Genomic DNA, 26,475 nt, shown 5'->3' with positions numbered 1-26,475 from the left:
TTGCAGCAAACACTCGATTGATTAAACAGAATCACTGGCAGTCTTGTACAAGAAACAAAACACTCGTTCGCTTGAGTATATAGCACCGACACAAACCGCTGTATATCATTGTCCTACACTGGGGGATGAGATATGAGAGCACAACTACGCGGCTATAAAGTGCACTCACCATTGTTCTACTCCAGTTGCTCCGTTCTCCTCTGAGTGATGCATTCTTGGACCTCTTTCCATTTTTCTTCCCCTTCGAACCATTCATTATGATTGGAAGGATCTTCGTAATCAAGATCTACGGGACGCGCGCGCGAGATGTAGCTCAAGTTAGGACACATCCCAGCTAGCAGATTGCCAATGGCCGCGACATCATTGCATTCCGCATACCCAACATCTAAGCCAGCGACTTTCTCCCTGGTGATGCCAGTGTATTGGTTGTCGACGTAGACAGGTGAGTCGTGAGGGGTCAAGGTGTCTAGGTTGACCCCTAGGGAACGCAGATTTGGGCAGCGCTCAAGAATACCTGCAAGCCCGCGAAACGTCACCCCCAAACGGGTAACTCCCCAGTCCCAGTCCGTGGCAAGGTAGAGATGTTCCATTTGTGGCCAAGCAGAAACGAGGTCTAGAACTTCGTCGTCGGTGATTGAGATATGCATTGAACTGAGATCTAGATTAGTGAGCCCTGTGAAGACTCGTATCTTCCGGAAGGCGGAAGCAGTTAGTTCGAATAGGGCGTGATCGTCGAAATGGACAGGGCGATCCACCCTAACACCCAATGATTCTAAAACACTGGGTGTGAAATGCTCTGGAAGGGAGGAAAGTAGATGGTCGAGATCAACTGCGTTTGGAGCTGTGTCGATATTCAGCTGCACGCTCTTCGCTGAAATCTGCAAGGGCGCCAAAAAAGCGAGAAGCAACTCGATCCTTGCGGCAGTTATGCTGAACTTCTCCAACGAAAATATGACGCTGGACGTCGATGTCGGGTCCAGGCTGTGGCCCTCTGGCACGAGCATCTTCAGCTCCCTTAGCGGTTTTAGGGATGCAAGATACCGCAATGCCTGTGCATTGACTGCCCCCGTCTCTAAGATCTCCAAATCATCCCAACAAGCGACGAGATCAGAAAGCATGGCGCATGCACTAGCGGGCGGCATCGAACAACGAAACTCTTTGATCTTAGGGCAGGCCTTGCCCAGGCCTGCCACAAGATCGACCATTGCTGACGGCCAAAGCTTCGAATGAATGACTAGTCGAGTAAGGGTTGCAGAAATGCAGCGCTGCAGACAAGGTAGGAGCACATCACGCTTGTCATACCAATACAACTCGCGGAGCAAAGGAAACGGTAGGGATGGCGAAGCATGAGAGTCGAGGAGAGCAAGCGCGGCGTTATCGTGCAGCCTACGAAGTCTCATAGTATCATCTTCTTCAAAGGTGAGTGAGCGCACGCGGGGCGCATACTTTTGAAAAGAAGCCCAATCATCATCGGCCAAGGGTCTGAGAAGCCTCTAAAATTGATATACCGTGAGTTTCATTCAACAGAGAAGAACACCAAACCCACCACACTGTATCGGAACATTCCCGACATGACGCGATCCCTCCTGGTCAATTTTACGGGCTGAGAACGAGCGTCCTGAGGCAAGCACATGACAAGCACGTCTGGCGTTTGTATGTGCGCCCATAGGGCGTCCAGTGCCAGCTCTTGGAAAGCTCGACACGTCAACGCCAGGTGGTACAGAGTGACATACAATGGTCGGACGCCGCCGCTACCCGTAACCTGTGTCACATCCGCAAAAATGACTTTCAAAATCTCTGAGATCTGCAGGCAGGCGTGCATTTCTGGCGCAAAACACGACTGGTGACGTTGGGTGGTTATTAATTAGTATTCAAGTGGAGCAACGTGTTTGGTAGGATCTGCTACTCACCAGGCTTTACCAGGAATTATCGTGATAGAACGAGGGTCAAAAGGTCAAGGTGACTTTACTGCCAGGTGCTCGTTTAAATTTGGGGTGGTAGTACTTATCGGTCGGAAGTCTTGGAGAATCTGAACGCGTGGCCTATTGTTTACCACTAGCTATAGGGCAACTTGAGGATCTGTGACACGGCCGCGATCGCAAGAAGCTAAGACTTATAAGAAAGATGATACATCGAGTGTAAAAATCCTCTAGATAGGCTCAAATACAAGTAAAGTCAATTCATGAACGCGCCCGCAGGTACGACGACCTTTATTATGCTTTATACCATAGAACTAGACTCGTAACCAGTCTGGACTACGTCTTTGATATTGTTAAGTCTTCGTTGCTTCGACTTGTCCGTGGCATTGATAAGCTCGAAAACCCAGTGCCCACGGTCCTAGCGAACTTCGAAGGTGAACTTGGTGAAGCCACTTGTGCGCAGATGGCAGACCTCGCAATTTACTGAGCAAGCAACGTATCCATCACGTACATTCGCAGGCAGACCCAATAGAATGAAGAGGAAGGAAGACAGTCTAATTTCTTCGGCGGTCGTCATCATGCTCAAAGTTGACGACACGTGGCCGACTCACTCAGGCTTCGAGGAGTCTGGCGTTTAAATTTTTAAAGCCCGTTACATAGTCCTTATCGCACATAGTTGAGTGAAAGAGAACGTAAGATTTTATGTGAAAGAGTGGCATTTGCATCAAAAGTCTGATAAGGAGCGCCTACAACTTCCTAATGCCTAGTATTGCACAGCTCTTTTCCTGGCAGTGCGCACCTTGTCCTGATGCGTCAACCCCCTCCTCTCATTGTGCTTCCCCGGATGGTACTTGCCGTCGTCGATCTTGGGATCGGGATGGTACTGACCGTCGTTCAACTTTGGATCAGGGTGGTACTGGCCATCGTCCGAACGTTTGCCTCCAGTGGAGCTGGCGTGATACTTACCGTCGTTGAACATAGGATTGGGATGGTACCGGCCGTCGTCAAGCTTCGAATCAGGGTGGTACTGGCCATCGTCCATGCGTTTGCCAGTGCCGGCTACGGTGCGGACTGCAGTCTCGGTAGGGTCGCCTGCTGTCGTGGTAGTGGTTGCAGAGGAAGCAGTGGCCGTCCCCGTTGCAGATGTAGAGGAGGCAATCGTCGCTGGAGTTGACGAATGGGTGGTTGCGGGGGCGGTGGAGTCCGTTTGGGAGGTGGTTGCATTTCCATTGCCGGGTACTGAATTGAGTATGGTATCCACCAAAGGCGAGAGTCCGCCGGGAGCCGCAGTGGGGACGGGGTTCGCGACAGCAGCGTTTACAGGGTTGAGAGCAGCATTGGGATGGTATTGACCATCATCGTAGGCTGTATTGGGATGATACTGGCCATCATCGTAGGCTGTATTGGGATGGTACAATCCGTCGTCATACGTCGCGGTGGAAGTGGGGCTGGGGCTGGTAGTGGTCGCACCTGTGTTTGTGGGAGAGACAGTGGGAGTGGGAGTGTACTGCCCATTGTTAAACGTGGGGTTCGGGTGGTACTGGCCGTTGTCGTATGTGGGATTCGGGTGGTACTGACCATCATCGGTCCTCTTGGCCTTGCTTTGAGTAGGCTTGGCACTAGCAGCTTTGCTATGGGACTGCGTCTGTGAAGCCAAGTCAGCGAAAAGATGGCACTTGTCAGGCGCGACGACATACTGGGCTCTGACTGGACTGTACTTGGGCGTTCTTGTCCACGACAACGTCATGTTGCAGGCTGGGGGTGTTCTGCACGCCGGGGGTAATCTGCACCATCAATTTAGCAACATGACGATTTGGATAACATTGGGAAGATATACCGGATCTTGTCCCTGAGCCTGTTCGTGGGAATGGGGTTCAACGATGTATACGGGGTGTTTGTTGGTGACAGCGACAGCCCTAGCGGTGCGGTTGGAGTGAGTCCCATTCCCATTATAGCCCTGAGTAGGGTTGTTGACGAGTAGGGTATTGTTGTAGAAAACGACAGAGACATCCCTATTGGTGTGATTGGCGTGAGCCCCGTTGGGGCCCTGACTCGGAGTAGGCTGGACCAAGCCTGCGCTGACAGACGCGTACGGAGTGATAGTAGAGGAAAAGAGGGGAGTAGCGGATGCAAGGAAACAAAAGGCGAGTAGGGCGGCGAATCGAGGGGCTAGTTGGACCATGATGCTAGATATGTGGATGTAAAGAACGTATTGTAATTCTGATAGCGATGGGGAGAGAAAGAAGGAAGAGGGATACTGCAGTTCGTCCTGGCTGGCGACCGCTTTTTATCATTTTTCGACATTGCGGCGGGGGACCAATCACAGGTCGAAAAAAAAGACATAGTATGTCGTCGACGTCATCGGTGACTGAGTACACTGAGCTCAGTATTCCTGTCAGCAGCCTGGCATCCTGATTTGCCGCACTGTGCATTCGCACCAAACAGACTCATCGATGCCACATCCACATCACGAACCTGCATAAAAAAACATTTGAATGCTCAAAGGAATTGGTAGAACATACTTACCTCCAAGTCGGCGCTTTGTCGGACGTGCGACGTGACTGCAGGATGCATGTGAACTAGGCATCCTGTGTTGAGAATGCAATGATTGAGCAGTAGTGTTCAGTGATCATTGTGGTTGTCGCAATTATTCGGTACTAGTCATCGTCACACACAGTGAGCATAAGTTTACGTACGTCATGGTGCTATTCGAACGGGTCTGTGCCAGTAGCACGTGTTTCAAGCTAAGCTTGACCTCGCTCGCGCGCATGAGAACACAACCTCCGGATGCAGCTACTCACAAGAATTACTCTAGCCATCGCGCGCTCGACCTCTGTCACTTCAAGTTGCTTTGGTCCACTACGCTATGGGGTGTAGATCTTAATCTCGAGGTGCTATGGACAACTCTGGCCCAGCACTGAAGAACTCTGCGACGTTCAGATACCGAATGTTCCGCGCCGCCCGCGCTCATCAAATTTCTCGTTCACGCCATCAAAAGCTCAATGGAGCTCATGCCGAAGTAACCAGCCTTGCAGTTACCTCATGACTCTGTTGCTCAGTAAGTGTCTGTCCACATTCCACCATATTTTGCGCAGCTGATGATGGCGTTTATCCATAGGGATCAATCCACACCATTCGTCCATCATGATGTACTTATTGTTATGTCAATTCAGGACCTGGTAACAAGACGTGGAATGGAATAATGTCTTGCCTATTACGCAAGTTTACAATAGGTAGCGTGAACATCCTGCTAGTGACTGTACTAGCCTACTGAGTCCATGTCTCCATACCTCCTCTAGAGCCCACCCTCGCATGGTCCTGTTGCTACCGCCACGGTCACATTTCCCCGACCTCGTCTTTCAAATATAGAGACAGATGAGTGAGCATCACCGCGCTATTCCTGTCTGAGCCCAGTGATCATTAAAGTTTGTATGGAGAGCATACACTAGGACCATCGTGCCTCGTTGGTATCATTTTTCAAGCAGGCCACATGACACATATGCCCAATGCAGATGCGTATCAATCGCAGCGCTGGTATGCTGATGGGCTCCTTGTTACAAAGCAGAGGCGCTGATACAGCCTCTGCCCCGCCACCTCAGTCTTTCCCTGAGGATGCTGGCCGCCACTTTGAAAGTATAAATAGTATCGCTCGGTATGCCCTCCCAAACACAAGTTCTCACTTCTTGACATATTTTTGACCATGTTGACCTCTGCCAGACTCACAGTTGTAGCGCTCTTCGTGACCACAGTTCTGGCTGGAAAGCGGGGCCTATGCTGGACTTACTGTGAGTTTCATCTCAAATTATGAGTGTAACCACTGTGTTCACCATAACCGAACAGTCGATGGATCACTGTAGGATCACATTTCATGCTTCATAAGGTTCACTAACCCGTCTTTTCCCAGCGATCCCGGTGTTTTCAACAACGGAGATGGAGAAGTTGTCGCAATGTATGCCAGATGAACACCCACGTTCGCAGTCTCACTAACAGTAAATAGCTACGATTATGAAACATATGCTCCGCCTTCTACTAATGGAAATGGTGGTCTCGGATTCATCGGGATGCAGCGCTGCCTTGACTGTTCATCCAGTCCTATTGCAGATCTTGCGTCGCGTCAAGCATCACAAGGCTGGGCTAGTTAGTCACCACTCGTTACTGGATGGACTTTAGATTGATCCGTCTCATCCTAGCCGTGTTTACGCTGAATGAGCCTGATATCAACGGCATTACCCCGAGCCAGGCCGCTTCCTGGTACATTCAATACATAAACCCTTTGGTAAGGTCTTATCGCATCAACTCGAGACTTATGTCATATTTATCTGTGCTTGTAGGCAATTAAGAAGGCTCTCCCTGCTGTTACCTCCAGCACAACGTCTGGACAGGGTCTTAGCTGGGTCTCTCAAATGATCAGCGCTTGTGCAGGACGGTGCTACTTCGACTACATCAACTTGGTGCGTAGCTGTACGTGAGCTTGTTCTATTTGACGTTGAGTTTTTATCTTTCAGCACTGGTATGGGTATGTAGCAATTGGAGCTTGTTTGGTGCATCTCGTAACCTCATTCGAATTTTGAAATGCAGACAGACCTTTGCGGCATTCCAGAGCTATGTACAATTAGCCCACAGTCAATTCCCAGTAAGTTTCGCGTGCGTACGCGGTATCTATATCTCACAACAGCGAATATCCAGAATTATCAACTCGTCATCACAGAGTTTGCTCTTCAGAACCCTGCAGGTGGTCAAGCAGCTCAGTAAGCTACGACGCAGTACCTTGTTGATCACCCTGCTAATGCGCTTTTATGTATCGTGTAGGGTGACCTTCTTCCAACAAGCGTTCGCGTTCCTTGACGGGGCGTCATACGTCCAGCTTTACTTCCCCTTCTTAGCAACTTCGCCAGCGCTCTTCCAAGCGAACAACCCTTCTGGTGTCACTCTTGTGGGAACCGGGTCGTGCCTCTACAACAACGACGGAACTCCGTCTGCAGTCGGAAACCTCATGTACTAGGTTTCTTTCATCACCCCGTCCTGTGCATGCCTTGGTGAAAGATGCAGACCACAGGGCATGAAAGTTTTCGCTCGCTTCTTTATTGTATCTATTCGTTCCTAAACTTGAAATTTTTTGTTAAATGCATCAAACTGTGCCCAGATACATCCTGACTTCTACCATATGTAAGTCTACCATATGTAAGGACCAGGCGTTTGATCCCGCGGAACCAATTCGCGTCACCTCCATGTGCGCGCTCCACTCGAGATTTTCCACTCTGACTCACGCGTGTACCCCAGTCAGGCTTGGCGCTCCAATTGTGCCCCTTTCATGCCCTGGTGCGTTGTGATCCCTCCCAGTTCAACTTCCTTCGTCATGGCGTCCTGCTGCTCCTTCCACGGTATTGTTGGCATTGTGCCTCTATAGAGATAGAGGACGGTTGCAGCAATCTTACTGTCTCCGTTCTCACTTTCGGTGGTGGAACTGCGCCGCCCGATCATGTCAATATTAATCGTAAGGGCGCGGGCGCCAGTCCCCGACTCTCCTTCGTTGTCGATTTTGTCCCGAGAATCTCCGTGGCTCTCCGAAACCCTCCCCTTGTTTGTATTTTCTCTCATTATTGAATACAGATAACGACTCATCATACGTACCCTTTCTGAAATTCTTGTCTGCCTTTTTTTTGTCCCGAAAACACGAGAACTCAGAGTGAATATAGGGAACAAAATCCACAATACAGCGGAAAAAATCCAAATCGCACTGCTTTTGCATAAGGCCTTTTCAACTGACCTAACACCTCCTAACACCAAAGGACGACAATCGGGATGGAATTTTGTCAGTAGCTCACGGAGACGCGAAATTGAAAGGCGACTGAGTCTGAAAATCAACAGATCAGATGCTGCGGAACGCAGGAAACCCACCACGGATACAAAGGATCAGCAACTATCAGAACAGGCAGTCTCAGACCATCGAGCCTATCAAGAAATCTGTTGTTTAGAATCAAACGAGGAGGAGTAGACAAGTCCCCCTCGTCACATAAAGAAGAAAGTGAAACGATGTGCCTGCAAAGGATCAGCAACTATCAGAACAGAGTCTGATCAGACTATCAGAGCACGAACCACACTCTCTCTACAAAGAGCCTATCAAGAAATTTGTTGATTAGAATCAAACGAGGAGGAGTAGACAAGTCCTGCTCGTCACATAAAGAAGAAAGTGAAACGAGCAACTCATCAGGTTGGCAGAGCTCGAATTCGGCCCACGCGAGAAAGGAAGAATGTTTATTTCGACCTTTTTCTCCTGCCGACGGAAATATATTCAGACGCGACAAATACTCTCGAATCTCATTATGAGAAAGAGGCTGCAAAGCACGCTGTAAGTGAAAATGGTCACAGTCTAACTGCAACGAAGGAAGCTGGACAAAGACGAGAATACGCAACAAGTAAGCGGCAGTGTAACAAAGTTTCAATCCACCAATCTGAGATGCTCCACCCAATCTAAGATCACGATGTCTTTCAAGACATGCCGATTCCGCAAACCAACCAAAATGGCATTTCCCAGTCCGACATCCGAAAAAGACACACGGACTGTACGAGTTTAATAGAACGAACGACCGATCATGACCGTAAAATCCCTCCTCTGGAGAGTCGGGGATGCTCGCATGATTACCGCAATTGCAGGTGATGAGACCGTCGTCCGCAGGCGAGCGGATCACTTGTTAGATAGCAAGCACCATCATGATGGTGCTTCACCGGAGGGCACGAACGGGGTGACTGCTTCAAGCAAATGTGATGTGCTGAAGTGAAAGACTGCCCAAGGCAGCCCGTGGAAGGCCCACTGTTCTCGGAGTCTCCCGCCGCTGTTTTAATTTTATATTGTTCATCTAATTAGTACATATATGGTCACAATTGTGGACGCACCTTGAGTGCCACAAAAAATACCACATATTCCGTGTGGGGGGTATTTCTTCTCTTTACACCTCTTTCCATCTTTCCCTCCACTTGTATCTACTTTGTACAGTAGGGATGATGTTCTCCATGAGTACTCATGGAGAACATCATCCCCCCTGCCCTCGATAGTCGACGAGTCGTCTTTAAACTCGTTGACCAGCTTTCGAGTTGCTCTAAAGAACAATTTCTACACGCTATAAATGACATCTTGAAATTCGAGCAATCGTGTAAGGACAACATGTCCTCTGACGTCCCTTTTTCCTTTGATTTCACATTTTCACATAGTCACGCCTCGAGGCACTTCTCTTTTCCTTTGTCGTGTTTTCCTCATGCGCACCCTCTCATCAAGCCTTTGAGCCACCCTTAGACGTATATAGCCTTAAGCTTGTTTCTTACACTAGAATTAGCAGCAATAGACCGGTTTTCCCCACTCTGCTCTCAAGTCCCTCTTAGAAAATCCCTCCAGAACATCCAGCAAAACTTACTTCACGTGTTCAAATCTCACAACGAAGAACAAACGTCTTTTCATTCATTCCCCTTCGAACTCTACGGACGAAAGGTACTTGTCTTTACTGTTAATGATCGATGTTCTTTTATAGTCAACTGACGATGTTTCCGTGCAGATCATCGGACTCACTGAGGTAGATACACATATTTTCAATCATCGCAAGCTCATTCAATACTAATACTCTCGGTGATCAAGGTGGCGCTCGGCACTCTTAAATGTTTAGGCGCGGAACCATACCTGTTCGTTGCTTGTTCAGAGGTTCTCCTGCCGTTCAAGTCGGCGTACTTCAAAGTGCTGCTATTTATCAAACGCCGCAAGGGTGCATTTCCTCATGACGGTAAGTATTAGTCGCTCTTTTGTTGTATCACGCCACATATCACCATACGAGAATGCAGAGCACTCAAGAGCCGTGTATACTCGTATGGTGATATGTGGCGGGGAAGTCGATCCCCGTGCCCAACTAGGCCTCCAAGAATTACCACCCCCTCCTAAGATTCCAGCTGCTTGGACAACCTCCAGCAAGCCTGAAGCGCTTGCTGATGTCTCAGCAGCACAACAACCAGATGCGACATATGATTTTGACTTGATGCCACGTATGTGAACCTGTTGCGATATTCAGGGAGACCCACATTGACAATCAAACTTTAGCACCGGACGCTTTCGCGAGAAAAAGGCGGAAACTCGACCGGCTTGGGGAATTCATCCTGCATTGAAGAAGTCTCAACTTGCAACGTCCTGTGCTTAAGCAATACCTAGCGGGCGACGTTTAACAAACAAATGCCCAATTTTGATATTATTTGATTGGAATAGCTACCGCATCGCATCTCATCACGACTCTGATATCTGCATCTCCGGCACTTGTCATAGCAGTGTCACGAATATGGAATCAATCTATGTACTTTATATCGCATCTGGGGCGAAACGTTAAAGCCATATAAGTACAGCAGGCGATAATATTCCTGCTGTACTTATATATATGGCTTTAACGTTTCATATTTGTAATATTACATTCCTTCTACCCAGGACGAACAATCCATCCACCATCCTCGGCTGCTGGACTACTGATCCTTGAAGCTTGAAGTCTGGGGCTCTTATCCTCCGCCTGCAAATCCACAGTATTCTCCATCCCCGCCTTCAAATTCTCTTTCATTTGTAACACTCGCCTTGGGATGTCGTTCCTCATCGATGACAGTCTTCATTACCTCTGTAATGGATTTACTGGTTTCCGGGTTTCATTGTATCTTTTGTTGTCTCATCCCGTTCTTCGTGACTCTCCTCTATGGTGGGGGACTAACCCTATACCATGGTCCATGTGCGCACATAGTACTAGAATTCATGATATCATGACCCAAATTAGTTTAGCGACGTTAATATTAGAAGTTAAAACGTCGATCGATTATGAGCAATCATCTATCAATTTCGTGAGCTTTGGAATAGCCCTGCGGCTGGAAGTGTTTGACGTTAGTGCGAGCCCGAGGACAACTTGAAGCATGTTCGATCCGTGTGGAGACAGTCCTGGACATAGAAATGATAGCACATATGATGCAACTGGACCGGATCCCAAGCTGTGAAGTCTCCATTTTCAGCAACTCCGCGTAGTCAGTCTTAGTGTGATCTCACACTTCATCGATCGACGGCGAATAAGCCTCGCGATTCTGTACTGATACTGTACATGCTTCTGGCAATCTAGTATTATCTATCCTTCATCTATGATCGATCGGAAGCCATGATGATCGTTTACTTGGCATTCTGCTTCTCCCGCTCAGCACTGGCTTCTCTCCACTTCCTACCTTTGTACAGCACCAGTAAAATAATGCATTCAGTCACGACCATCAGTCCAGCCCAGAGAGTATACAAACCACCGTCGCCAATGCTATCCTAACCAACCTCAGATCCAATATTCTGTGAGCTATGATGACATCGACTCACTTGTAGAGGAACAGCAATCTCGGCAGCGACAAAAGCAAACAGACCACGGAAAGAACTGTTGGTCGCTACTGCCGTTGATGAGCGACCAGTGTTTGCATCGACAATATATGCCAATGTGCTCGTGTAGATCCATCTATCGCAGATGAGTGCAAAAGACAGTGTAAAACAAAGTAAACGTACATGGATAAAAATCCAGCGAGAAACAGCATCACACACACAGCGGCGACGTTGACCCGTTCTTGGCACACCCAGGCGTATCCGATCACGGAAAGAGGTAGCCACACCATGGCGACTTTCGTACTCTCGAGGCGCATCTGCACAAATTCGCGTCAAACGGGGAGATGGAGGCTGAACTGAAGATAGTGGGTCACCTCTGGAAAGCTAATTCCTCCATTCGCGGCCTTTAACCGAGCAAGTGTCCGATCGGACCAACGTCCACCCAATATGCTGCCGGCTACACAGCCTAGGATGGATGCGTCAGGCAGGTGCTCGCAGTTTGCTTGCGATTTACTTACCAACACCATAGGCAAGCAAAACAAGGCCGGTCTTCAGAGCATCGTAATTATAATACATCGACAATGTTCTTGCGCATGTATATGCAATGCTAAAGCTGAATGCAAAAATTAAACCTAACGCAAGAGGACATAAATTTAGTTTTAAACAACTCTCAGTAACGGAGGCATTCACCTGATGCTATCAAGATAGCAAAGTTGTTCTTGCGGCTGATAATCGATAGGTACGGAGGGAAAGGGTTGACATCAGAAATGGAGAGCTTTACTTCTCTGATGGCTGATGCTGGTATGACTGTAGGGTGTGCTTCAATGTCCTTCGAACTCGTCTGGTTTTCTCCATTCACTTGTGATTCCTTCTCTGAAATCTTTCGCGACTCGTCCATCGCTTCTGACAACTGTTGCTCTCGGAGCCTCCTCTTCAATACATTCTGGTATGTCACACTCCTCTCCTTCCGGAAGGTGTCCTTGAACAAGAAAAGGAATGCCGAGAAAATTATACCTCCCCAGATGACTAGGAACCAGAAAACCGCCCGCCACCCGAGGCCCTGTGTGAGTGCGCCACCAATGATTGGCCCCAATGAGGGACCGAGGAGAGGTGCAGAATAGAAGACACCCATCATTGTTCCTCGTTGATGTGGTTCGTATATGTCGGCCAGAGTGGCAGCTCCGATAGCGATAACCGCGCTTGAACTACTCCATGTGAGCAAGGGATTGAGGGATTGAGGAACTGCCCTACCCTGCGCCTTGCAGAATACGCATGCCGATCACCAAACCAATGGTTTTGGATACGGCTACGATTGCAGATCCGAGTGTAAACAATGCTACGGAGAAAAGGTACACCAGCTGAGCTCGGCAATGTTAATAAATGACACCCTCAAGACACAGAAACCCGAACCTTGCGGCCTTTTATCTCGCTAATTGCGCTCCAAATAACAGGAAAATTGCCTTGAATGAGAATGAAAAGAGACAAACTCAGGCTGATGTCCCCGCTGCTGGTACGTAGTTGCTGCTCAATTTGAGCATTGGCGGCTGTCCACTGGCTGTTCAACCGACATTGGTCACGATAGCATCAAGGAAACAATTTACGATTTTGTATATTCGCGCACAAACCCGCAATCATCGATGCTCCAGATATGATGATCAATATAGCGTTCTGTATATGTTTGATCAAACTCTAGTTACACAATTGAAATGGAAGGATGTACCTTCTTGGCGTTTGGCCACATTCGAGGGTCATCTTCAACTACTGCATGTTCTATGTCAAGCTTAATAGGGTCATTTGAGACATTTGAACTGGAGATGTGCGTCTGGGTGTCTGTATCCTGGATTTCCACACTCTGGACGTCAGTAGGCGACAAAGTTGTACTTTGGGTTTCTGCCATGGGCGTAAAGGCTGTCAGATGCGGGAGCTGAAACTCAAGGTCGTATGACAGGGTATGGTTTTATAAATGGTTCAGCGATGAAGCGGGTGACAAAAAGCGCACATGGTTTTCCAATGCCGATGATCAAAATATCCTACTGAATGGAACAACTATAGGGTGTCGGACAAAGTGGCCGATCGAGTAGCATGGCTACTGTAGAACTTTGTCTTCATTCTGACTATCAGATAGCCACCCTGAGGAAGGCCCCCGGGGCCGAACAAGTTATCAAGGTTACCGTTTGGAATCGTAATCATCCAGAGTGTCTGCTTGCTACCGAATGTCGGGGCCCGGTTAGTGGGAGGTGAAGTCGAGCTAATAATAGGAAGAGCTGGCCCTAGTCAACCATCCAAGTTGACCCTGTTATCCGTCCACACAAGCCTTATTACATGTACATTCTGTTATCAACTTACTAAGTATGAGTCTCACGACATGATGTGACATACCCTGACCTTCGTAATATGTCCCAAGAGCTCCCAAGAGATTGAGCTCGAGGAAACTTGATCCGACTTCGGTGAGGAAGTCCGACTGAGTCAGTCACGACTTTGGGTATAAGTCCTGCGTCAAAAAGTGGATGAGCATATTGGCCAGCACACCTGCAATTACCTGTGTGAACGAGGAATTGATTGCAGATGGCAACCAACCACGCAGATACGAAAAGCACTCTGCAGTCGTTAAAGTAACTTGAAGGCCAAGAACAGCAGTGATTACGTAAATATATCAGTTGTCTTCATTTCCGAATCCGAGTCCCGATAACACGAGCAACTTTACTTTTCAGCAAGCTTCGAGTTCAAGTAGAAGATGAGGCCTTCTGCCGCGCGGTTGCTCAACATATTGGTCCCTATAAAGAGGTACGCATCAAGTGAAACAAAAAATGTCCTTCCAGCTCTCACAATGCGTTTGGAAGGGCGGTAGACTATGCCGTGAAGATTCGCGTGAATCCTGAGCAGACAGGCATCGATCTCAATGTTAAACATTCCATGGTATGTCAAGTCTACAATTCATAAACCAGTCCGGCTGACATTAGCAATTGCAGAATCCATTTGATGAGATTGGTACGTTTGCCGTCAGCATTCGGTGGGCACGGTCATCTGACCATGTGTTATAGCTGTGGAGGAAGCCGTTCGGATACGAGAACGCCTGAAGGATGCAGTAAAATCTATCAAGGTCGTCACAATCGGTCCACCCAAGTCCGCAGAGACACTCCGTACCGCACTCGCCATGGGTGCCGACTCTGCTGTCCACGTTGAAATCCCGGAATCTGCTCCGGCCCCAGAACCTCTCGGTGTCGCGAAGACTTTGAAGGCTCTCATCGAACGACAGAAGGAGGGTGTGGACATAGTGATCCTGGGGAAGCAAGCTATTGACGATGATGCTGGACAAACTGGACAAATGCTCGCTGGCCTCATGGGCTGGTCACAGGCAACATTTGCAAGCAAGGTCGTGGTGGACCCAGAGCAGAAGGTTGCGAACGTCACTCGTGAGATAGATGGGGGCCTTGAGGAGCTCAGGTGCAAGCTTCCTGTTATAATAACAACGGATCTTCGGCAAGTCCATTTGCGTGTATTCACGAAGGTCTCAGTGGCTGACGAATACTCTCAAAACTAGGCTTAATGGTGCGTTTCATGCCCAATATTTCATCACTCTCAGTTAATTTCCGCCTATTCCAGAACCGCGGTATGCCTCGTTGCCGAACATCATGAAAGCCAAGAAGAAACCTGTGGAGAAGTTGACAGCTGTGGAACTTGGAATTGACCTCACGCCTAGACTAGAGACCATCAAAGTCACAGAACCCTCAAAGCGCGTTGGTGGTGGCAAGGTGACTCCTTTTTCCATAGCATATCCCAGTGCTGACAATTATATCCAGGTGGCAAATGTGGACGAGCTTCTCGCCAAGCTCAAAGACGCCGGCATCACTGGAAAGCGTGCGTAGCAGCAGCTTGAATGTTCCCCGCACTCACCTGCACCATGAGCTGTATGCCAAGTACTGATGATAACACACAGGATAATACGATCTTCTCAGTGATAAAAGATATTTTCTATGTGTCGTACAGTACAAATGACAACGGGTGAAATCGTATGGACGATGATACTCAGCAGCATTATAATAAGCTGAAGAAAGAACAACAGCGATGAAGTGATGAAATTGCTACACGAATCGCAAGACGGATCAGATGTGAAGGTTTGTTACAATCGAGATGAGGGGAAGATGATGCAAGGGAAAATACTGCTTAATTAAGGATGCATGTCATCACGCAGCTGCTGGCTGGGGTGTTATGGTTGAACTCGAAGCGGATGGTTCAGTGGAGGGGCTAGTCTCGTCGACGCCCTGAAATAGATGTCAAAAACTGATCGCTTGCCGCCAAGTAAACGTACCTTTGAACGACAGGCAGGGCAGTTGTTCCTTCCAGTCTGCAACCACTTATCTACACAACCTTGGTGGAATGCATGTTTACAGCTTAAGATACGTAGGTCGTCGTCTGGCACATAGTCATCGAGACATATGAGACACTATATGCAAAATAAGCTCGAAAAACATGAGAAAAGCAGGGTTGCATACCCGGTCGACGCAGTTGGTAGCGACACGTCCTTCATTTGCATACTCCTCAAGTGAATTTGCCTTAATGACTTCAAGCCCGGACTTGTCAATATCTTCTTTAGAGACAGTAGGTGGTTTCACTTGGCCGAGTAACTCGGCTAGCTCCCTGCATGAAAGTGAGCATGACACTATATCACACTCGTACCGCGTACGTACCACAATGCTTCGAACGAATCCAAGTTCCCGCCTGTGATGATTTGGTGATCGGGTGGATAATAGCCTTGAAATAAATATCAATATCCATTATCTGAAAATAGGGCAAAAAGGGTGAACTCACCACCAATGACGTAAATGAGGAACGTTCTAGAGCCAGGGGGCTCTAACGCTGCCTGTCTTGCCACAGCGGCCCTGCGACCAGGACGTAAATTCCTGATAGCATCTGCTGCACGGGACTGCCAAGAGCGGCCGCGAGATTGTCGATCCTCGGGCGAGAGTTCTGATGGAGCAATAGGGGCTGAGGTTGGTAGAGGCATCCCAGATTCACTGCCAAAGTCTAAGTCCATCATATCTCCTTCAGTGGTGCGCTCGTCTGCGAAATCGGGTGGCTGATGATGAAGGTGAGGATGGAGGTGGTGAGGAGGATGTGGCGGCATAGGCGATTGACGTTCCGCGTGCACTGATTGCAACCCCACAACGATGACAGGAATAACGACATTGCGTTGTTCATTTCCGTTACTCGGCGGTACTCCGGCGGTCGAGTCGGCGTCTGGCGTTGCGTGTGTAGTGTCCGACATCTCTGAGGGAGTAGAAGGAAGAGAAGACGAAACCGCTGGTGCAGCACCTGCATTTTGTACCCCTTCACCGTCTGCGTGTGATTGTTGTTGTGGGGCAGATCCTTGCTGTACAATCGTGTGCGCCTGTGTACTGCGACTCGCTGGCGCGCTGATAGCAGGAAAACGGTACAATCGCCACCAGTTGATAGGTGTGTGCTCAGTGCGCGACGTAGAACCAGGGGAAATACGCGGTATGCGAAATGGCATGTCTGTCTGAACAGGCTCTTGTGCAGCAGTTGAGGAATCAGTGAAAGAAGTCACACCTGGGGGACCAGATGATGGAGATGATAAGGAAGGTTCTGCTGGAGACCCTGACAAACCAGATGAAGCATCTTGAGACCCTATGCCTGTACCCGCCTCTCCAGAAAGGGTGTCAGCGTGGGCAATGCGAGGCAAGGTTGCTGTGGCATCATGAACTAGGGCGTTGTCAATTTCCAAATCTGGATCACCGCTACGTCCTAGATTGTCATCGGCTGTGCCTGGGCTCTCGCGGGCAGTGTGGGCGTCCGAGATAGTAGACGCCTCATCAGAAACGCTTTGAAGTTCAGGCATGTTATCATCGATGTCGGATGCGGCGGTGTCGTAAGACTCGTTGTCGCTCGTGCCATCCGGCACGTCTTCAGTCTCATGGTGTTCGCCTTCATGGTCATTTTCATCACCCACACCTTCATCATTGCCCTCGCCGTCAGTGTCAATAGGGACACTATCTTGCGCAAGCGCGACCCTTAGATCTGATTGGAGATCGATGAGGAAACGCTCAAAGCTGCCAGGCGGTGGCATAATGGGAACGTCGCTGGTCCCACCTCCATTGGCGGAAGTTGCTTCAACTACGGGCGCTGCGGGCCCGCTGGCGTTGGCTACACCAGGAACAACAGGTGGTCTTCCTAGACCAAGGCCCAGATTGAAAGCCCGAGCCATCTCCGTAAGCAGGAGCTCCCGTGCATCACGGGGACTGGGTCTACCTGTGCCCTCATCAGCGCCGGGCGTTCCCATTCCAGGTGTGCGAAGGCCAAGGCGATCACGTAAACTGCTCCAGACATGACGCATTCGCCCAGCATCACCTGTGGGTGTTGGCGATAGAGGTCTATCGGACATACTTTGAGGGGGCTGATTTGGTGATTGAGATAAGGGCGCCAGTCCAGAAGAGAAAATAGGCTCGGAAGTGCCTGTGAGGAGGGAAGCAGCTGTTGCTGCTGCTGCAACACTGCGATGGAGAACAAGTCAGTATTGTAATACGCATGAATCAGTCCAATGGTACGATGGGGTGGAGCATTGCCATGGAGTAAATTGAATGCACACCTGAGTAACGTTCCCAATACATCAATGCTACTCGGCGAAAGTGAGCCGGAGTTGGCACTAGATGTTTCAGAGGTTGGTGGACCAGCCCCTGTGTTAGAGCCCGTCCCCGCGGGAAGAGAAGCCGTACTTGACTGCGTGTCAACGGGTAATTGTTGTGGATAGTCAGCAGCAGTGCGGTCAACAGCCGTACCGTCTTCTGACATGAGCGGTACAGACGGCAGCATGCTGGAGGGGCGCGGTAGGATTCCAGACAAGCGATTGCGCAAGCGATCTCCGGGGGTAGACGACGATCTTTGGCGTGAAACAGAGGATGACCTGCCAATTCCTGGTGGCGCCAGATTGCCATCATTCATGGAATTTGAATTGTTTGAATTATTGTTGTTGGCGGTATTTGCCTCCGAAGCGCGGGACACGTCAGTGGTGTGCACAACACCTTGCACAACAACAAGTGTTCCCGCAGGTGGAAATTGGCGACCTAAGGGCTGTGCAGTTATGCCTACGTGAGGCTGGGGTCCAGCGGGTGCAATCGGAGGTATGAACGGCGGGTCTTCGCTCTGATTTACGGTTGGGATGTGTACTTGAGAAGATGGGTCAATCAACTCGGTAGTTGGAGCGATGACCACTTCATCTTCATCTTCCTCCGAGCAATGACGAGAAATTGAGGGAATGGGTTGAACCAAAATATCAGATGCCGGTTCAACCAATCCTCCATCCGAAGTGGTCGATATCATATCTTCTAATGGTGGACTGGGGGATGTTGACGCTTCTGGGGCTGACGGGAAGTCGTCCACAGCTTCATCTTCTCTTGCCTTGCCCTTACCGCTCTCTACATCCGCAGGAGGGCCTTGCGATCCGTTCTGTTCGTCTTGAGGTTCTGCAACCTCACGAACAGCGATAACATTGGCTGCCGGAGATGGAGAGACACGTCGCGAAAGCCGCCATTTTTTGCGCTGCGAGGCCTGAGTAGCCGAACTGTCTGTTTGGGTGCGTGGAGTTGAAGTCCTGGGAGCAAGCGATGAAAGAATGCGGTGCGACAGGGATGCACGACGAGTACGTTTCGTTTCTGCGGTGCCCGCAATTTGAGGCTCTGACAAAGATGACGATGAAGGAGTGGGAATGGAAGTTGAGGGTTCGGACAATGACTGCGATTCGAAGGATGGCGGGTTAGATCTCGCTTGTACAATGCCATTGCGACGGATCTGGATCCTGGAGGGTGTTTGGCCCATTGTACTGGTTCGACTTCAGAGAGAATTTAAAGGAATGAGAGTAGGAAATTGTGGCGGAATATAGCTAGCTTCAGAAGAAAAGCGAGAAAGCCAAGTTGGATGGCAGCGTTGTTTACTTTTAGGCGAACAAGCACAAAACAAAGGATAAGACTAAGGTACAGTAGAAGATTGTTTGATACAGAGCTCGTTGTCTGCAGTGTCTCGGCGACGGCGAAGACGGCGACGAAGTGGTGGTAGACGGCAGTGATGAGTAAGTTCAACGCATCCCCAAGTCGTGTCCGATTCGGTTATTTCCGCCACAGTACCCTTTTCTGGACACTGAGAAATCATGCCCAGCCATCTGCGAAGCTGTGTGCATTGGGCACAGCAAAAAATAAATTGGTGGGCTATCACATCCACAGGAAATACGCCTTGTTTAATAAAACAAATGTAACATGCCCTTGATCAGGCTAGCATGGTCCGTACCGTAGTTCCACATCAGCCAATCTTCCATTGCTGCCGCAACCATGGTCGTGCGGTATGTCCATCCGAGTCATTTCGTTCCGAGACGAACACCTCGTCTAGAGCTCCCTCCCACCTTCCTCTTACAACCAAAATGATGTTCACGCACGTGGCGGGCATAATTGTCCTTCATCAATACATTGCCGTTGCAAGGGCCTTCGAGACATCTGACCTTTATCCTGTCATTGTCTCGGAATATCTCGTGGTCAGTCTGCATAACAGCACTGGATCTGAAAGACGCCCTCTCGCTGGGACTAGACTGGCGAGTCGCTGATCTGCTAGATTGGGAACCTGTGTGACTCGTCGAAGGTGAACTGATATTCGAACCAAATTCATCTATTCCCATCTGACCGTGCATAGGATCGGGGTCTGCGATGAGATATAGTGTGAGCGATATACGTATAGGATAAATGATGATGGGTGACCTGGGGTGTCCCACTGCCCACTACATATTCGAATTGCTTGGTCAACGGTCATGCCCGTCCCAAATGTCAGGCGCATCTGGTGGAGATAGTTTGCAACAAAGAGAGCCGTTTCATCCAGTGATGAAGCATCCGTAATCCCGCAGTCATGATGAGAATGGATCTTAGACAGACTGTTCATGTTCTTAGCCGATTTTTCCGGTGAAAAAAAATATAGCTTACTGAGTTGTGCCATGAGTTTGACTTGGCTCCAACAAATCTAGGGGGCGATAGTTGTTATCATAGCTGAGGCTACACGGTTGGAGTGGAAGTTATTATTTGTCCTGTAGAAAGACCGAAACAACGAGCCATACCTTGTTGAAAATGTGGAATGATTCATGTCGAGGCCATTCAAGGAGCCTTGGCTTGGAATATTGGAGTCCGTGAGCTCGGTGAATGGTTCCCCGTAGGAGTCAATAGGTAGTGCTCGTCTGCGCCCAGTCATCAGCAAGGCCGCTGTCAACGGAGTATGAGGTTCCATTAATAAGAATGTGGGTAGTTAATTATGTCGTTTTCGAATGCGCGGTTCTTTATACTTTGAGTATATAAGATATACTGGAAGTTTCAACAGGCGGTCAGAAACATAAAATATATTTACCCTGAACCGTTTATGATCCGAAAACAAAATCAAATCTCAGCTTGCCAACTGTTCGATGCGTAAGCCACGGCGGCGCTGCGCCCTATCAGTGTGAAGATTGTCATGGCATACCTAGTGAGAAAGTCGGGATAACGTTAAAGGAAAACTAAGAAGTGATTGGCTTTTCCACGTTGCCACAGCTCCGAACTGATTATGGTACAGACACGCGCCAACCACGCCTCCGGATAAAAGGGTAGCATGAACAGCAGTACGACATGTGCCTGCCACCGCCAAACTTAAAATCGGGCGTGGATCTCGGAGAGGATTGACGTGCTATGGTGAATAAACAAGTAGGTCATCATTTTACTGGGTTTCACATAGTGCAAGATGACGGTGCCTTGTTATGCTTGTGTATCCTAATTCCCCCTCGTTTACCGGCGAATGTTAGATTTAGATGCAGTGTGACGGTAGGACCGCATGGAGTGTTGAGAAGAGACGATACCGTACTGAGACTTGACCTTAAAGGGTTGCACGCCCTGGGAAGTGGGTGAGGCCTCGTTAATTGTGACACCATTGCGAATCTCCTTCAGCTATGCATTCTTGTCCTGAGATTAGCATGTACTGATCAAATCAGAGGGAGTGAGTTACCATTTCAACTATTTCACTGCCTTTCCATTTTGGTAGCAATCAGCCAGGCTGTTACTAACATGGCCGCCTGATTTGTATGTATGTTACTTAGTAGTTGGGCTCAGTTAGGCCAGGATCCTGTCCTTACAAACAAAGAGTCATTAATGATCATCATGGTAAGGAAGTGGTGTACATTACAGGGTTACATTTGGGCCACCACCGAGATTCTCACAGGGCCATCGAAAAAATTTCTTCACTGACGGCAGAGTCCTTGGGAGGGATTTTGTAGGACCATTTGAATAATTTACATGGCTCACACTGAGGAGGCAGTCACAGTGGGGAAAGGGTCTTCGGTACCGGTCTTTGCAGTGCCAGGAACCGAATCAGATGAGTTAGAAAGATGCGTTGATCTTACGAGTAACGATCAATGACTTGATGTACATGTGGACTAGACCAGCTGAAACATCTCAACTTTAACTCAGCGCTCAGGGCTGGCTTCCTCGAAGCAAATTGCTCAGCTTGAACTTTTACTTTCAGCGATCCATCGACGATCGCTAAATGGGGTTAAGTGGTTTAGGATGGACTGGGCCACCATAGGCCACCATTGTGCATTGAGCCTTTTTGGTAATTTTACAAGGGACAGAGTAAGCTGTACACCGGTTACAATACTACTGACGGGCCTGGTTGATATCAATATTTACCACAGGACCGAAGCTCAATGTTAACGCCCAACTTGGGTACACAGTTGCTTCGTGATATCATCTGATGGCTTCTATTTGTGATTCGTCTAGACATATTAGCCCGACTGCTGGTAAACAGGCCATATGACAGCATGGTGTGGAAAATTCGGTGATGCAATGTCCACCCGACACAGCATCCACTGAAATGATGCTATCAGTTTGCAGGATACCCTTGCTCAAAATGCTCTGAGCGAAGAAATTCAGTATTTAGAGGCATTTGGTCCGTTGTAACTGAAATCCATTTCAGCAAATTATTATAAGTACATGAAAGCAGAACGTTCAACTTGGCTGGTTCTAACAACACCCAACTGAAAATGTATTTCACTGATCGGACGGATTCTTGCAAATAGGTGTCTGTACCGCTGTGTTGAACGGAATCGTGTGGTCTGAAACACGCCCTATACTGCCGTCCCTAGAGGCGATTTAGCACTTCAAAAGGGACAAGAAGACTACATAATAATGCCGGACATAGGGTAGTACACCCCAATGAACAATAATTCGAATCGAAAAAGGACAAGATGTGACGGACACGTTTAAGATTCATGCGTGCCCCACAAACTCGTGCCTGCAGTGTTCTGCTTGCGCTGAAGATTGTACTGAAGTGGACAACCAATGGCGGTAATGGCTAAAGAGATTTTCTTTTATGTCGTTTTTCCGTGACTGTATGGCGTGCTCGTCTGGCAGGGATGTCTAGTAGTGTGATCACTGATTAACCTCCTTTTGGAACGTCCGCACATACGTACAGGAATGTGGAATTTCCCGTCCCTTGCTTGATGGTTTTGCACTGGAGCACCTGCTGTACGTTGCTAGAGGAACAAGGCATTATACATTAATATTGTTGCACGGCTTGTTGATGTAAGCAGTGATGGTTCACCTGAAACAAGAAATCCATGACGAGACAAGATGCCTCGAGGCAGCACAATTGCAAGTGGCTCGTGGCTAGAATCCCTCTATAGAACGATCCGTAAATCACACGGTCACCAAAAACTAAAAAGTTGAACCGACATCTCGATATTTGATGGCTGCGCCGCCAATAGCAGGAGAGCCTGCCCACTGCCAGGCAGCGTGGTACAGGGCCAACTTTCCTCCTCGGCAGTCCTTCTCAATGTAAATCCATCATCAGGCCCAGTAACGAAATATCCATCAATGAGCAGGACAGTGCGCATCCGAACGGTCGCGTTTCCGTGCGTTGGATCCAAGTCCAAGGATATCCTTTACGGTCGGGATGTTAGGTGCGTCCGGATGACAGGAGCCTGCTCTCACGATGGAGTCCTGTGGTGGCGCACTTATTGCTCCCAGTGCTATCTTCACGGGTCATCCGAAGGCGATACGATGGAAGTCGGTTTACTTACCCTCGCTCGTGATGCATTGATGTGACGGTGTGCACTGTTTGTTCGGGTGCTTCGTACCTTGACGTTACTTGTGACGTCATCGTAAAATTCACATCAAACAAAAAGTGATTACGGTAAAGTTTTGAACTGCAAGGCAATCTCGAGCTCGTGGACCGAGTGCATTTCCATCCCAGCCGTCTATAGGCGTTTGATGGATACCCCACCCTCAGTGACACCAAACGCAGATGTCCCCAGATCGTAAAACGTTCTTTGATGCTGGCAAGCATCGCGCGTCTTTGAACAAGAACGGAAATTCGCGAAGAAGCAAGATTCCTGAATAAAATCCGTCATCCTGTTCTGATGGCTGAAGAAAAGTATTCGGCACCTTAATCGTTGCTGTTCTCGTGGTGAAGACAGATCGCTTGTCCGAGGTAGAGCGTTCTATGATAAAATATAATCCAGGCTCTAGCGTCATGTCGCCAACATTGTGCGCTGGAATTCCAGATGCGGAAACACCTGTAAGATTGAGAACAATCAATACCTACGAAACACTGAGCGCTTAGCAGTCGCACAGCTAACGGTACTGGCAGTCTGGAAGAAGACGACACTCACGGTTGTCTGGGATTTGCACCAGCTAAGTCGTAATAAGTGTGACTTCCGGGTTCGACACGTGACTACCAGTAGCCGCTATCATGGTACACAAGAAGCGCCGTTACGGGTGTCGCAGGACAATTTCATGCTGGTAAAGTTCAATTCAGTTTTTGCACTGGACCTTGAACCGTGAGCGCGAGATTTATCAATTCAGCCCACAATGATCATCTAACATGTTTTACCAGGTCATTGAGCGAGTTTCGCTGAGACTCATAGAGATGGAAAAGATTTGCGGGGCTGGTGCAACTTGTAACACAAGCTCGCAATTCGTACTCTACCTTCGAGTCGTTCCTTACTGCATGTCATTGATGTGGTCTAAATGATAGATCACTTCATTGAACACTGAATGCCTATTTAAGGCTGAACAAACGTCGGTCAACGTACAATGGAAGGTATGCATCACGTCCAAGATTAGTTCTCCAAAGGCGCTACCGTCAGACACGATGTTCGTCCCGTGAACTCCGAGGCGCAACATTTAGGACCATGGGATGAGTGATTTTGAGGCTCCTTGCCACCGGTGGACATGCGATATAGGGAGCAGCGAGCGTCCTGTGGTTGTACATAAAGACAACATTAATGTTAAATGTAGCAAGGCATGATCATGATGAGCAGTAAAGTAACATAAGGGTACTCTGGATGTCAAGCTGGAATATTCGACTTGATCTCCTCTAGCAAATCTTGTGCAATCTTCGCGTTTGAAACCTGCGAGAGGGTCACTATAGATGTTGTGAAAACAACGCAAATGAAAACAACTGACTCTGAGGTTGTAATGTGTCGTGACCCCATCTTCGATTACGCTCAACCGAATATATCGCGGATCCTGTGCGATAAAGCATTTCATTCCGGAGAACAGTGTAACATTCAGTATAACTGTGTAGACCGCTTCCTTGCGCATCACTGATACCCAATGTTAGTGAGACGAGCTCCGAAGATGACGTAACTTGCGCACAAAGACGAGCACCTCCACCGTCTGACCGTCGGACATTGAGTTTGAGGAGGCCAGTGCCACGCTCCTTCCACTGGTTCTGGGGGCATAGGGCATAGAGCTTGGCGCGCACGTGGTGTATCGTCTCTTCATCCTCTTCGCCAGTTACAACTGCCACAAATTTAGGCATCTGCACACCAAGGAATTGAAACATCGCACCGTCCTGTTCTTGAAGCTTCTCTTTCTCTTTCTCCTCCTCAGGTTCGTCCTCTTCGTCATCCCTACCTGCACGCAGTCTCTCACCAAATGTTGAAGGTGGTCTCTCACTATCCTGCTCCTCATCATCATCTTCCTCTCCGCTTCCGCTCTCATCAGCACTTCCATTCCACGTTGAATCCAGTACATTCACTCTAGTGCTGCTTGTCCGTTCAAGTGAACTGCGTGACGATCCTCCGTTGGGTGAATCTGCCCTCGCGCGTTTAGGATGAGGCGCAGCAAATAAAGCTTGCATGCCACCACTGGCATATGACGAAAATGCACTGCTCATGCTGAGAGGAATACGTCTCGGGGGTGACCTGCTCCTTCCGAGTGCGCTCTTAGCACGTAATGGTGACTTGGGTCTAGAAGGGAAGGGAGAAACACCTGCTGTTGCGAAAGTAGAAGTGGGACCCATGAATGCCTCGAAACCCGTACGCTTGATGGCTGTACTAGCTGGCGTCTGCTGTCCAGACCACTGGGCGAAGCTCGCAAACGGAGAAGGCGTAGGGGCATTGTTCGTTGGCAGGGGGGAAGGTGATGGTGATGGCGAAACAGATGGTTTTTTGGACGTGCTGGAACTAGCTCCTGAAAAGATATTTTGACCTTTGACAGCAGCAAACGGAGATGCTGCGGCAGCGTAGGCCATAAACCCTCCCTGATAAGAAATTTTAGTAAAAGCCTGCGAATAATAAAAAGTGACAGACGAATTTAGGTGCGGATGTCTCTGCTGCCACGGGTTTCTGTTCGGGAGGAGGCGACGGTCTCTTGGATTCGCGAGGGTTATCATCTTTGTCGGTATCATCTCTAGGACGCTTGGCAGGCTCGGCAGAGGGTAAAGGCACCAGGTTCTCCGGCCCCTGACTTGTGCCACGGTCAGCTAGCTTGCGCTTCAAACCCTTTTCCGATTCGCCACTATCAGAATCTGAAGGGCGACAGGCTGGAGGAAGACCAAGAGCCGTATCATGTGTCTCGCCAGCATCAGGCTCAGCATCTTGACTTGAAGAGACGCTAGAGGAAACAGAAGACCGCGTTATTTCAATCTCGCCTGCAGCATCCCCTTGTTGGATCGACTCCACCGCGTTCTCCTTATCTTCAGGAAATACCTCGAAGTCATCAGCATTCCCCTCGGGATCGTTCTCTTGCCCACTGAACGGCGGGGGATCATCGTTAGTGGTGGCGACGATGTCGTTGACGCTGTGTGACATTGACGGTGGTGGTCTGTGCGTTGGAAAGAGTTTGTCGGGCTGAGGAAAGCACGAACAACAACACGGTATATCCGGCCAAAACGGGAACTCAG

The 26,475-nt window shown here is 48.9% G+C and overlaps 9 protein-coding genes across 9 annotated transcripts; 2 read left to right on the top strand and 7 right to left on the bottom strand.

The window, feature by feature from the left end:
- Positions 1-54: 54 nt before the first annotated feature.
- On the bottom strand, positions 55-2,114 carry DEU56DRAFT_452830 (uncharacterized protein). The gene is made up of 4 exons (XM_041346287.1): positions 1,911-2,114; positions 1,547-1,840; positions 170-1,493; positions 55-113 (listed from the first exon to the last, which is right to left on the bottom strand). The coding sequence occupies exons 2-3, from the start codon at positions 1,820-1,822 to the stop codon at positions 177-179; spliced, it is 1,593 nt and encodes a 530-aa protein (XP_041206787.1). The 5' UTR covers positions 1,823-1,840; positions 1,911-2,114; the 3' UTR covers positions 55-113; positions 170-176.
- A 483-nt stretch (positions 2,115-2,597) lies between these two features.
- On the bottom strand, positions 2,598-4,588 carry DEU56DRAFT_981844 (uncharacterized protein). The gene is made up of 3 exons (XM_041359864.1): positions 3,757-4,588; positions 3,617-3,703; positions 2,598-3,564 (listed from the first exon to the last, which is right to left on the bottom strand). Exons 1-3 carry the CDS (start codon positions 4,099-4,101, stop codon positions 2,683-2,685), a joined length of 1,314 nt encoding a protein of 437 aa, XP_041206786.1. The 5' UTR covers positions 4,102-4,588; the 3' UTR covers positions 2,598-2,682.
- A 1,031-nt stretch (positions 4,589-5,619) lies between these two features.
- On the top strand, positions 5,620-6,921 carry DEU56DRAFT_739870 (uncharacterized protein; the record flags this gene model as incomplete). Its single annotated transcript, XM_041348771.1, has 9 exons — positions 5,620-5,708; positions 5,824-5,868; positions 5,917-6,056; positions 6,110-6,195; positions 6,251-6,370; positions 6,425-6,439; positions 6,502-6,552; positions 6,606-6,667; positions 6,729-6,921. 9 exons carry the CDS (start codon positions 5,620-5,622, stop codon positions 6,919-6,921), a joined length of 801 nt encoding a protein of 266 aa, XP_041206785.1.
- A 4,062-nt stretch (positions 6,922-10,983) lies between these two features.
- DEU56DRAFT_813520 (vacuolar DHA amino acid exporter) lies at positions 10,984-13,214 on the bottom strand. Its single transcript, XM_041353673.1, has 10 exons — positions 12,998-13,214; positions 12,879-12,945; positions 12,688-12,821; positions 12,529-12,635; positions 11,968-12,482; positions 11,796-11,909; positions 11,652-11,743; positions 11,461-11,594; positions 11,281-11,413; positions 10,984-11,229 (listed from the first exon to the last, which is right to left on the bottom strand). The coding sequence occupies exons 1-10, from the start codon at positions 13,172-13,174 to the stop codon at positions 11,089-11,091; spliced, it is 1,614 nt and encodes a 537-aa protein (XP_041206784.1). The 5' UTR covers positions 13,175-13,214; the 3' UTR covers positions 10,984-11,088.
- Positions 13,215-13,956: 742 nt separating this feature from the next.
- Positions 13,957-15,303, top strand: DEU56DRAFT_813507 (uncharacterized protein). Its single transcript, XM_041353672.1, has 7 exons — positions 13,957-14,061; positions 14,118-14,193; positions 14,247-14,265; positions 14,319-14,757; positions 14,819-14,826; positions 14,881-15,029; positions 15,078-15,303. Exons 1-7 carry the CDS (start codon positions 14,012-14,014, stop codon positions 15,141-15,143), a joined length of 807 nt encoding a protein of 268 aa, XP_041206783.1. The 5' UTR covers positions 13,957-14,011; the 3' UTR covers positions 15,144-15,303.
- Positions 15,304-15,484: 181 nt separating this feature from the next.
- Positions 15,485-18,084, bottom strand: DEU56DRAFT_739862 (uncharacterized protein; the record flags this gene model as incomplete). Its single annotated transcript, XM_041348769.1, has 7 exons — positions 15,485-15,721; positions 15,771-15,911; positions 15,962-16,029; positions 16,087-16,338; positions 16,414-16,806; positions 17,032-17,786; positions 17,882-18,084. 7 exons carry the CDS (start codon positions 18,082-18,084, stop codon positions 15,485-15,487), a joined length of 2,049 nt encoding a protein of 682 aa, XP_041206782.1.
- Positions 18,085-19,595: 1,511 nt separating this feature from the next.
- Positions 19,596-20,903, bottom strand: DEU56DRAFT_452399 (uncharacterized protein). The gene is made up of 5 exons (XM_041346286.1): positions 20,779-20,903; positions 20,384-20,715; positions 20,253-20,321; positions 20,034-20,203; positions 19,596-19,977 (listed from the first exon to the last, which is right to left on the bottom strand). The coding sequence occupies exons 2-5, from the start codon at positions 20,548-20,550 to the stop codon at positions 19,640-19,642; spliced, it is 744 nt and encodes a 247-aa protein (XP_041206781.1). The 5' UTR covers positions 20,551-20,715; positions 20,779-20,903; the 3' UTR covers positions 19,596-19,639.
- A 1,413-nt stretch (positions 20,904-22,316) lies between these two features.
- On the bottom strand, positions 22,317-23,312 carry DEU56DRAFT_452392 (uncharacterized protein). The gene is made up of 4 exons (XM_041346285.1): positions 23,019-23,312; positions 22,888-22,963; positions 22,757-22,819; positions 22,317-22,703 (listed from the first exon to the last, which is right to left on the bottom strand). Exons 1-4 carry the CDS (start codon positions 23,177-23,179, stop codon positions 22,554-22,556), a joined length of 450 nt encoding a protein of 149 aa, XP_041206780.1. The 5' UTR covers positions 23,180-23,312; the 3' UTR covers positions 22,317-22,553.
- A 785-nt stretch (positions 23,313-24,097) lies between these two features.
- DEU56DRAFT_813475 (uncharacterized protein) lies at positions 24,098-26,459 on the bottom strand. The gene is made up of 5 exons (XM_041353671.1): positions 25,883-26,459; positions 25,140-25,833; positions 24,945-25,091; positions 24,380-24,892; positions 24,098-24,310 (listed from the first exon to the last, which is right to left on the bottom strand). The coding sequence occupies exons 1-4, from the start codon at positions 26,381-26,383 to the stop codon at positions 24,471-24,473; spliced, it is 1,764 nt and encodes a 587-aa protein (XP_041206779.1). The 5' UTR covers positions 26,384-26,459; the 3' UTR covers positions 24,098-24,310; positions 24,380-24,470.
- Between the last annotated feature and the right edge of the window lie 16 nt (positions 26,460-26,475).

The sequence above is a fragment of the Suillus clintonianus genome, assembly GCF_016758775.1.
Source record: "Suillus clintonianus strain FC179 chromosome Unknown DEU56scaffold_53, whole genome shotgun sequence".
Taxonomy (NCBI): Eukaryota; Fungi; Basidiomycota; class Agaricomycetes; order Boletales; family Suillaceae; genus Suillus; species Suillus clintonianus.
This window is presented reverse-complemented; position numbering and strand designations above follow the sequence as displayed.

What these genes read in the sequence shown, in the direction of transcription:
- DEU56DRAFT_452830 (XM_041346287.1), bottom strand. Translation starts at nt 1,822, where the DNA reads ATGCACGCCTGCCTGCAGATCTCAGAGATTTTGAAAGTCATTTTTGCG. An exon ending in GAATGTTCCGATACAGTGTG is followed by an intron (nt 1,494 to 1,546) that starts GTGGGTTTGGTG and finishes TATCAATTTTAG; the next exon opens with AGGCTTCTCAGACCCTTGGC.
- DEU56DRAFT_981844 (XM_041359864.1), bottom strand. Translation starts at nt 4,101, where the DNA reads ATGGTCCAACTAGCCCCTCGATTCGCCGCCCTACTCGCCTTTTGTTTC. An exon ending in AGGCTCAGGGACAAGATCCG is followed by an intron (nt 3,704 to 3,756) that starts GTATATCTTCCC and finishes TTGATGGTGCAG; the next exon opens with ATTACCCCCGGCGTGCAGAA. An exon ending in TACAGTCCAGTCAGAGCCCA is followed by an intron (nt 3,565 to 3,616) that starts GTATGTCGTCGC and finishes TTGGCTTCACAG; the next exon opens with ACGCAGTCCCATAGCAAAGC.
- DEU56DRAFT_813520 (XM_041353673.1), bottom strand. Translation starts at nt 13,174, where the DNA reads ATGGCAGAAACCCAAAGTACAACTTTGTCGCCTACTGACGTCCAGAGT. An exon ending in GTGCGCGAATATACAAAATC is followed by an intron (nt 12,822 to 12,878) that starts GTAAATTGTTTC and finishes GCCAGTGGACAG; the next exon opens with CCGCCAATGCTCAAATTGAG. An exon ending in TTTGCTTGCCTATGGTGTTG is followed by an intron (nt 11,744 to 11,795) that starts GTAAGTAAATCG and finishes CATCCATCCTAG; the next exon opens with GCTGTGTAGCCGGCAGCATA.
- DEU56DRAFT_813507 (XM_041353672.1), top strand. Translation starts at nt 14,012, where the DNA reads ATGAGGCCTTCTGCCGCGCGGTTGCTCAACATATTGGTCCCTATAAAG. An exon ending in ATATTGGTCCCTATAAAGAG is followed by an intron (nt 14,062 to 14,117) that starts GTACGCATCAAG and finishes TGCGTTTGGAAG; the next exon opens with GGCGGTAGACTATGCCGTGA. An exon ending in AGCGCGTTGGTGGTGGCAAG is followed by an intron (nt 15,030 to 15,077) that starts GTGACTCCTTTT and finishes AATTATATCCAG; the next exon opens with GTGGCAAATGTGGACGAGCT.
- DEU56DRAFT_452399 (XM_041346286.1), bottom strand. Translation starts at nt 20,550, where the DNA reads ATGGAACCTCATACTCCGTTGACAGCGGCCTTGCTGATGACTGGGCGC. An exon ending in CAAACTCATGGCACAACTCA is followed by an intron (nt 20,204 to 20,252) that starts GTAAGCTATATT and finishes GAACATGAACAG; the next exon opens with TCTGTCTAAGATCCATTCTC. An exon ending in TGGGCAGTGGGACACCCCAG is followed by an intron (nt 19,978 to 20,033) that starts GTCACCCATCAT and finishes ATCTCATCGCAG; the next exon opens with ACCCCGATCCTATGCACGGT.
- DEU56DRAFT_452392 (XM_041346285.1), bottom strand. Translation starts at nt 23,179, where the DNA reads ATGCGCACTGTCCTGCTCATTGATGGATATTTCGTTACTGGGCCTGAT. An exon ending in CAGCCATCAAATATCGAGAT is followed by an intron (nt 22,964 to 23,018) that starts GTCGGTTCAACT and finishes ATCGTTCTATAG; the next exon opens with AGGGATTCTAGCCACGAGCC. An exon ending in ACGGGAAATTCCACATTCCT is followed by an intron (nt 22,704 to 22,756) that starts GTACGTATGTGC and finishes TCACACTACTAG; the next exon opens with ACATCCCTGCCAGACGAGCA.
- DEU56DRAFT_813475 (XM_041353671.1), bottom strand. Translation starts at nt 26,383, where the DNA reads ATGTCACACAGCGTCAACGACATCGTCGCCACCACTAACGATGATCCC. An exon ending in AGACATCCGCACCTAAATTC is followed by an intron (nt 25,834 to 25,882) that starts GTCTGTCACTTT and finishes ATTTCTTATCAG; the next exon opens with GGAGGGTTTATGGCCTACGC. An exon ending in CGGTGGAGGTGCTCGTCTTT is followed by an intron (nt 24,893 to 24,944) that starts GTGCGCAAGTTA and finishes ATTGGGTATCAG; the next exon opens with TGATGCGCAAGGAAGCGGTC.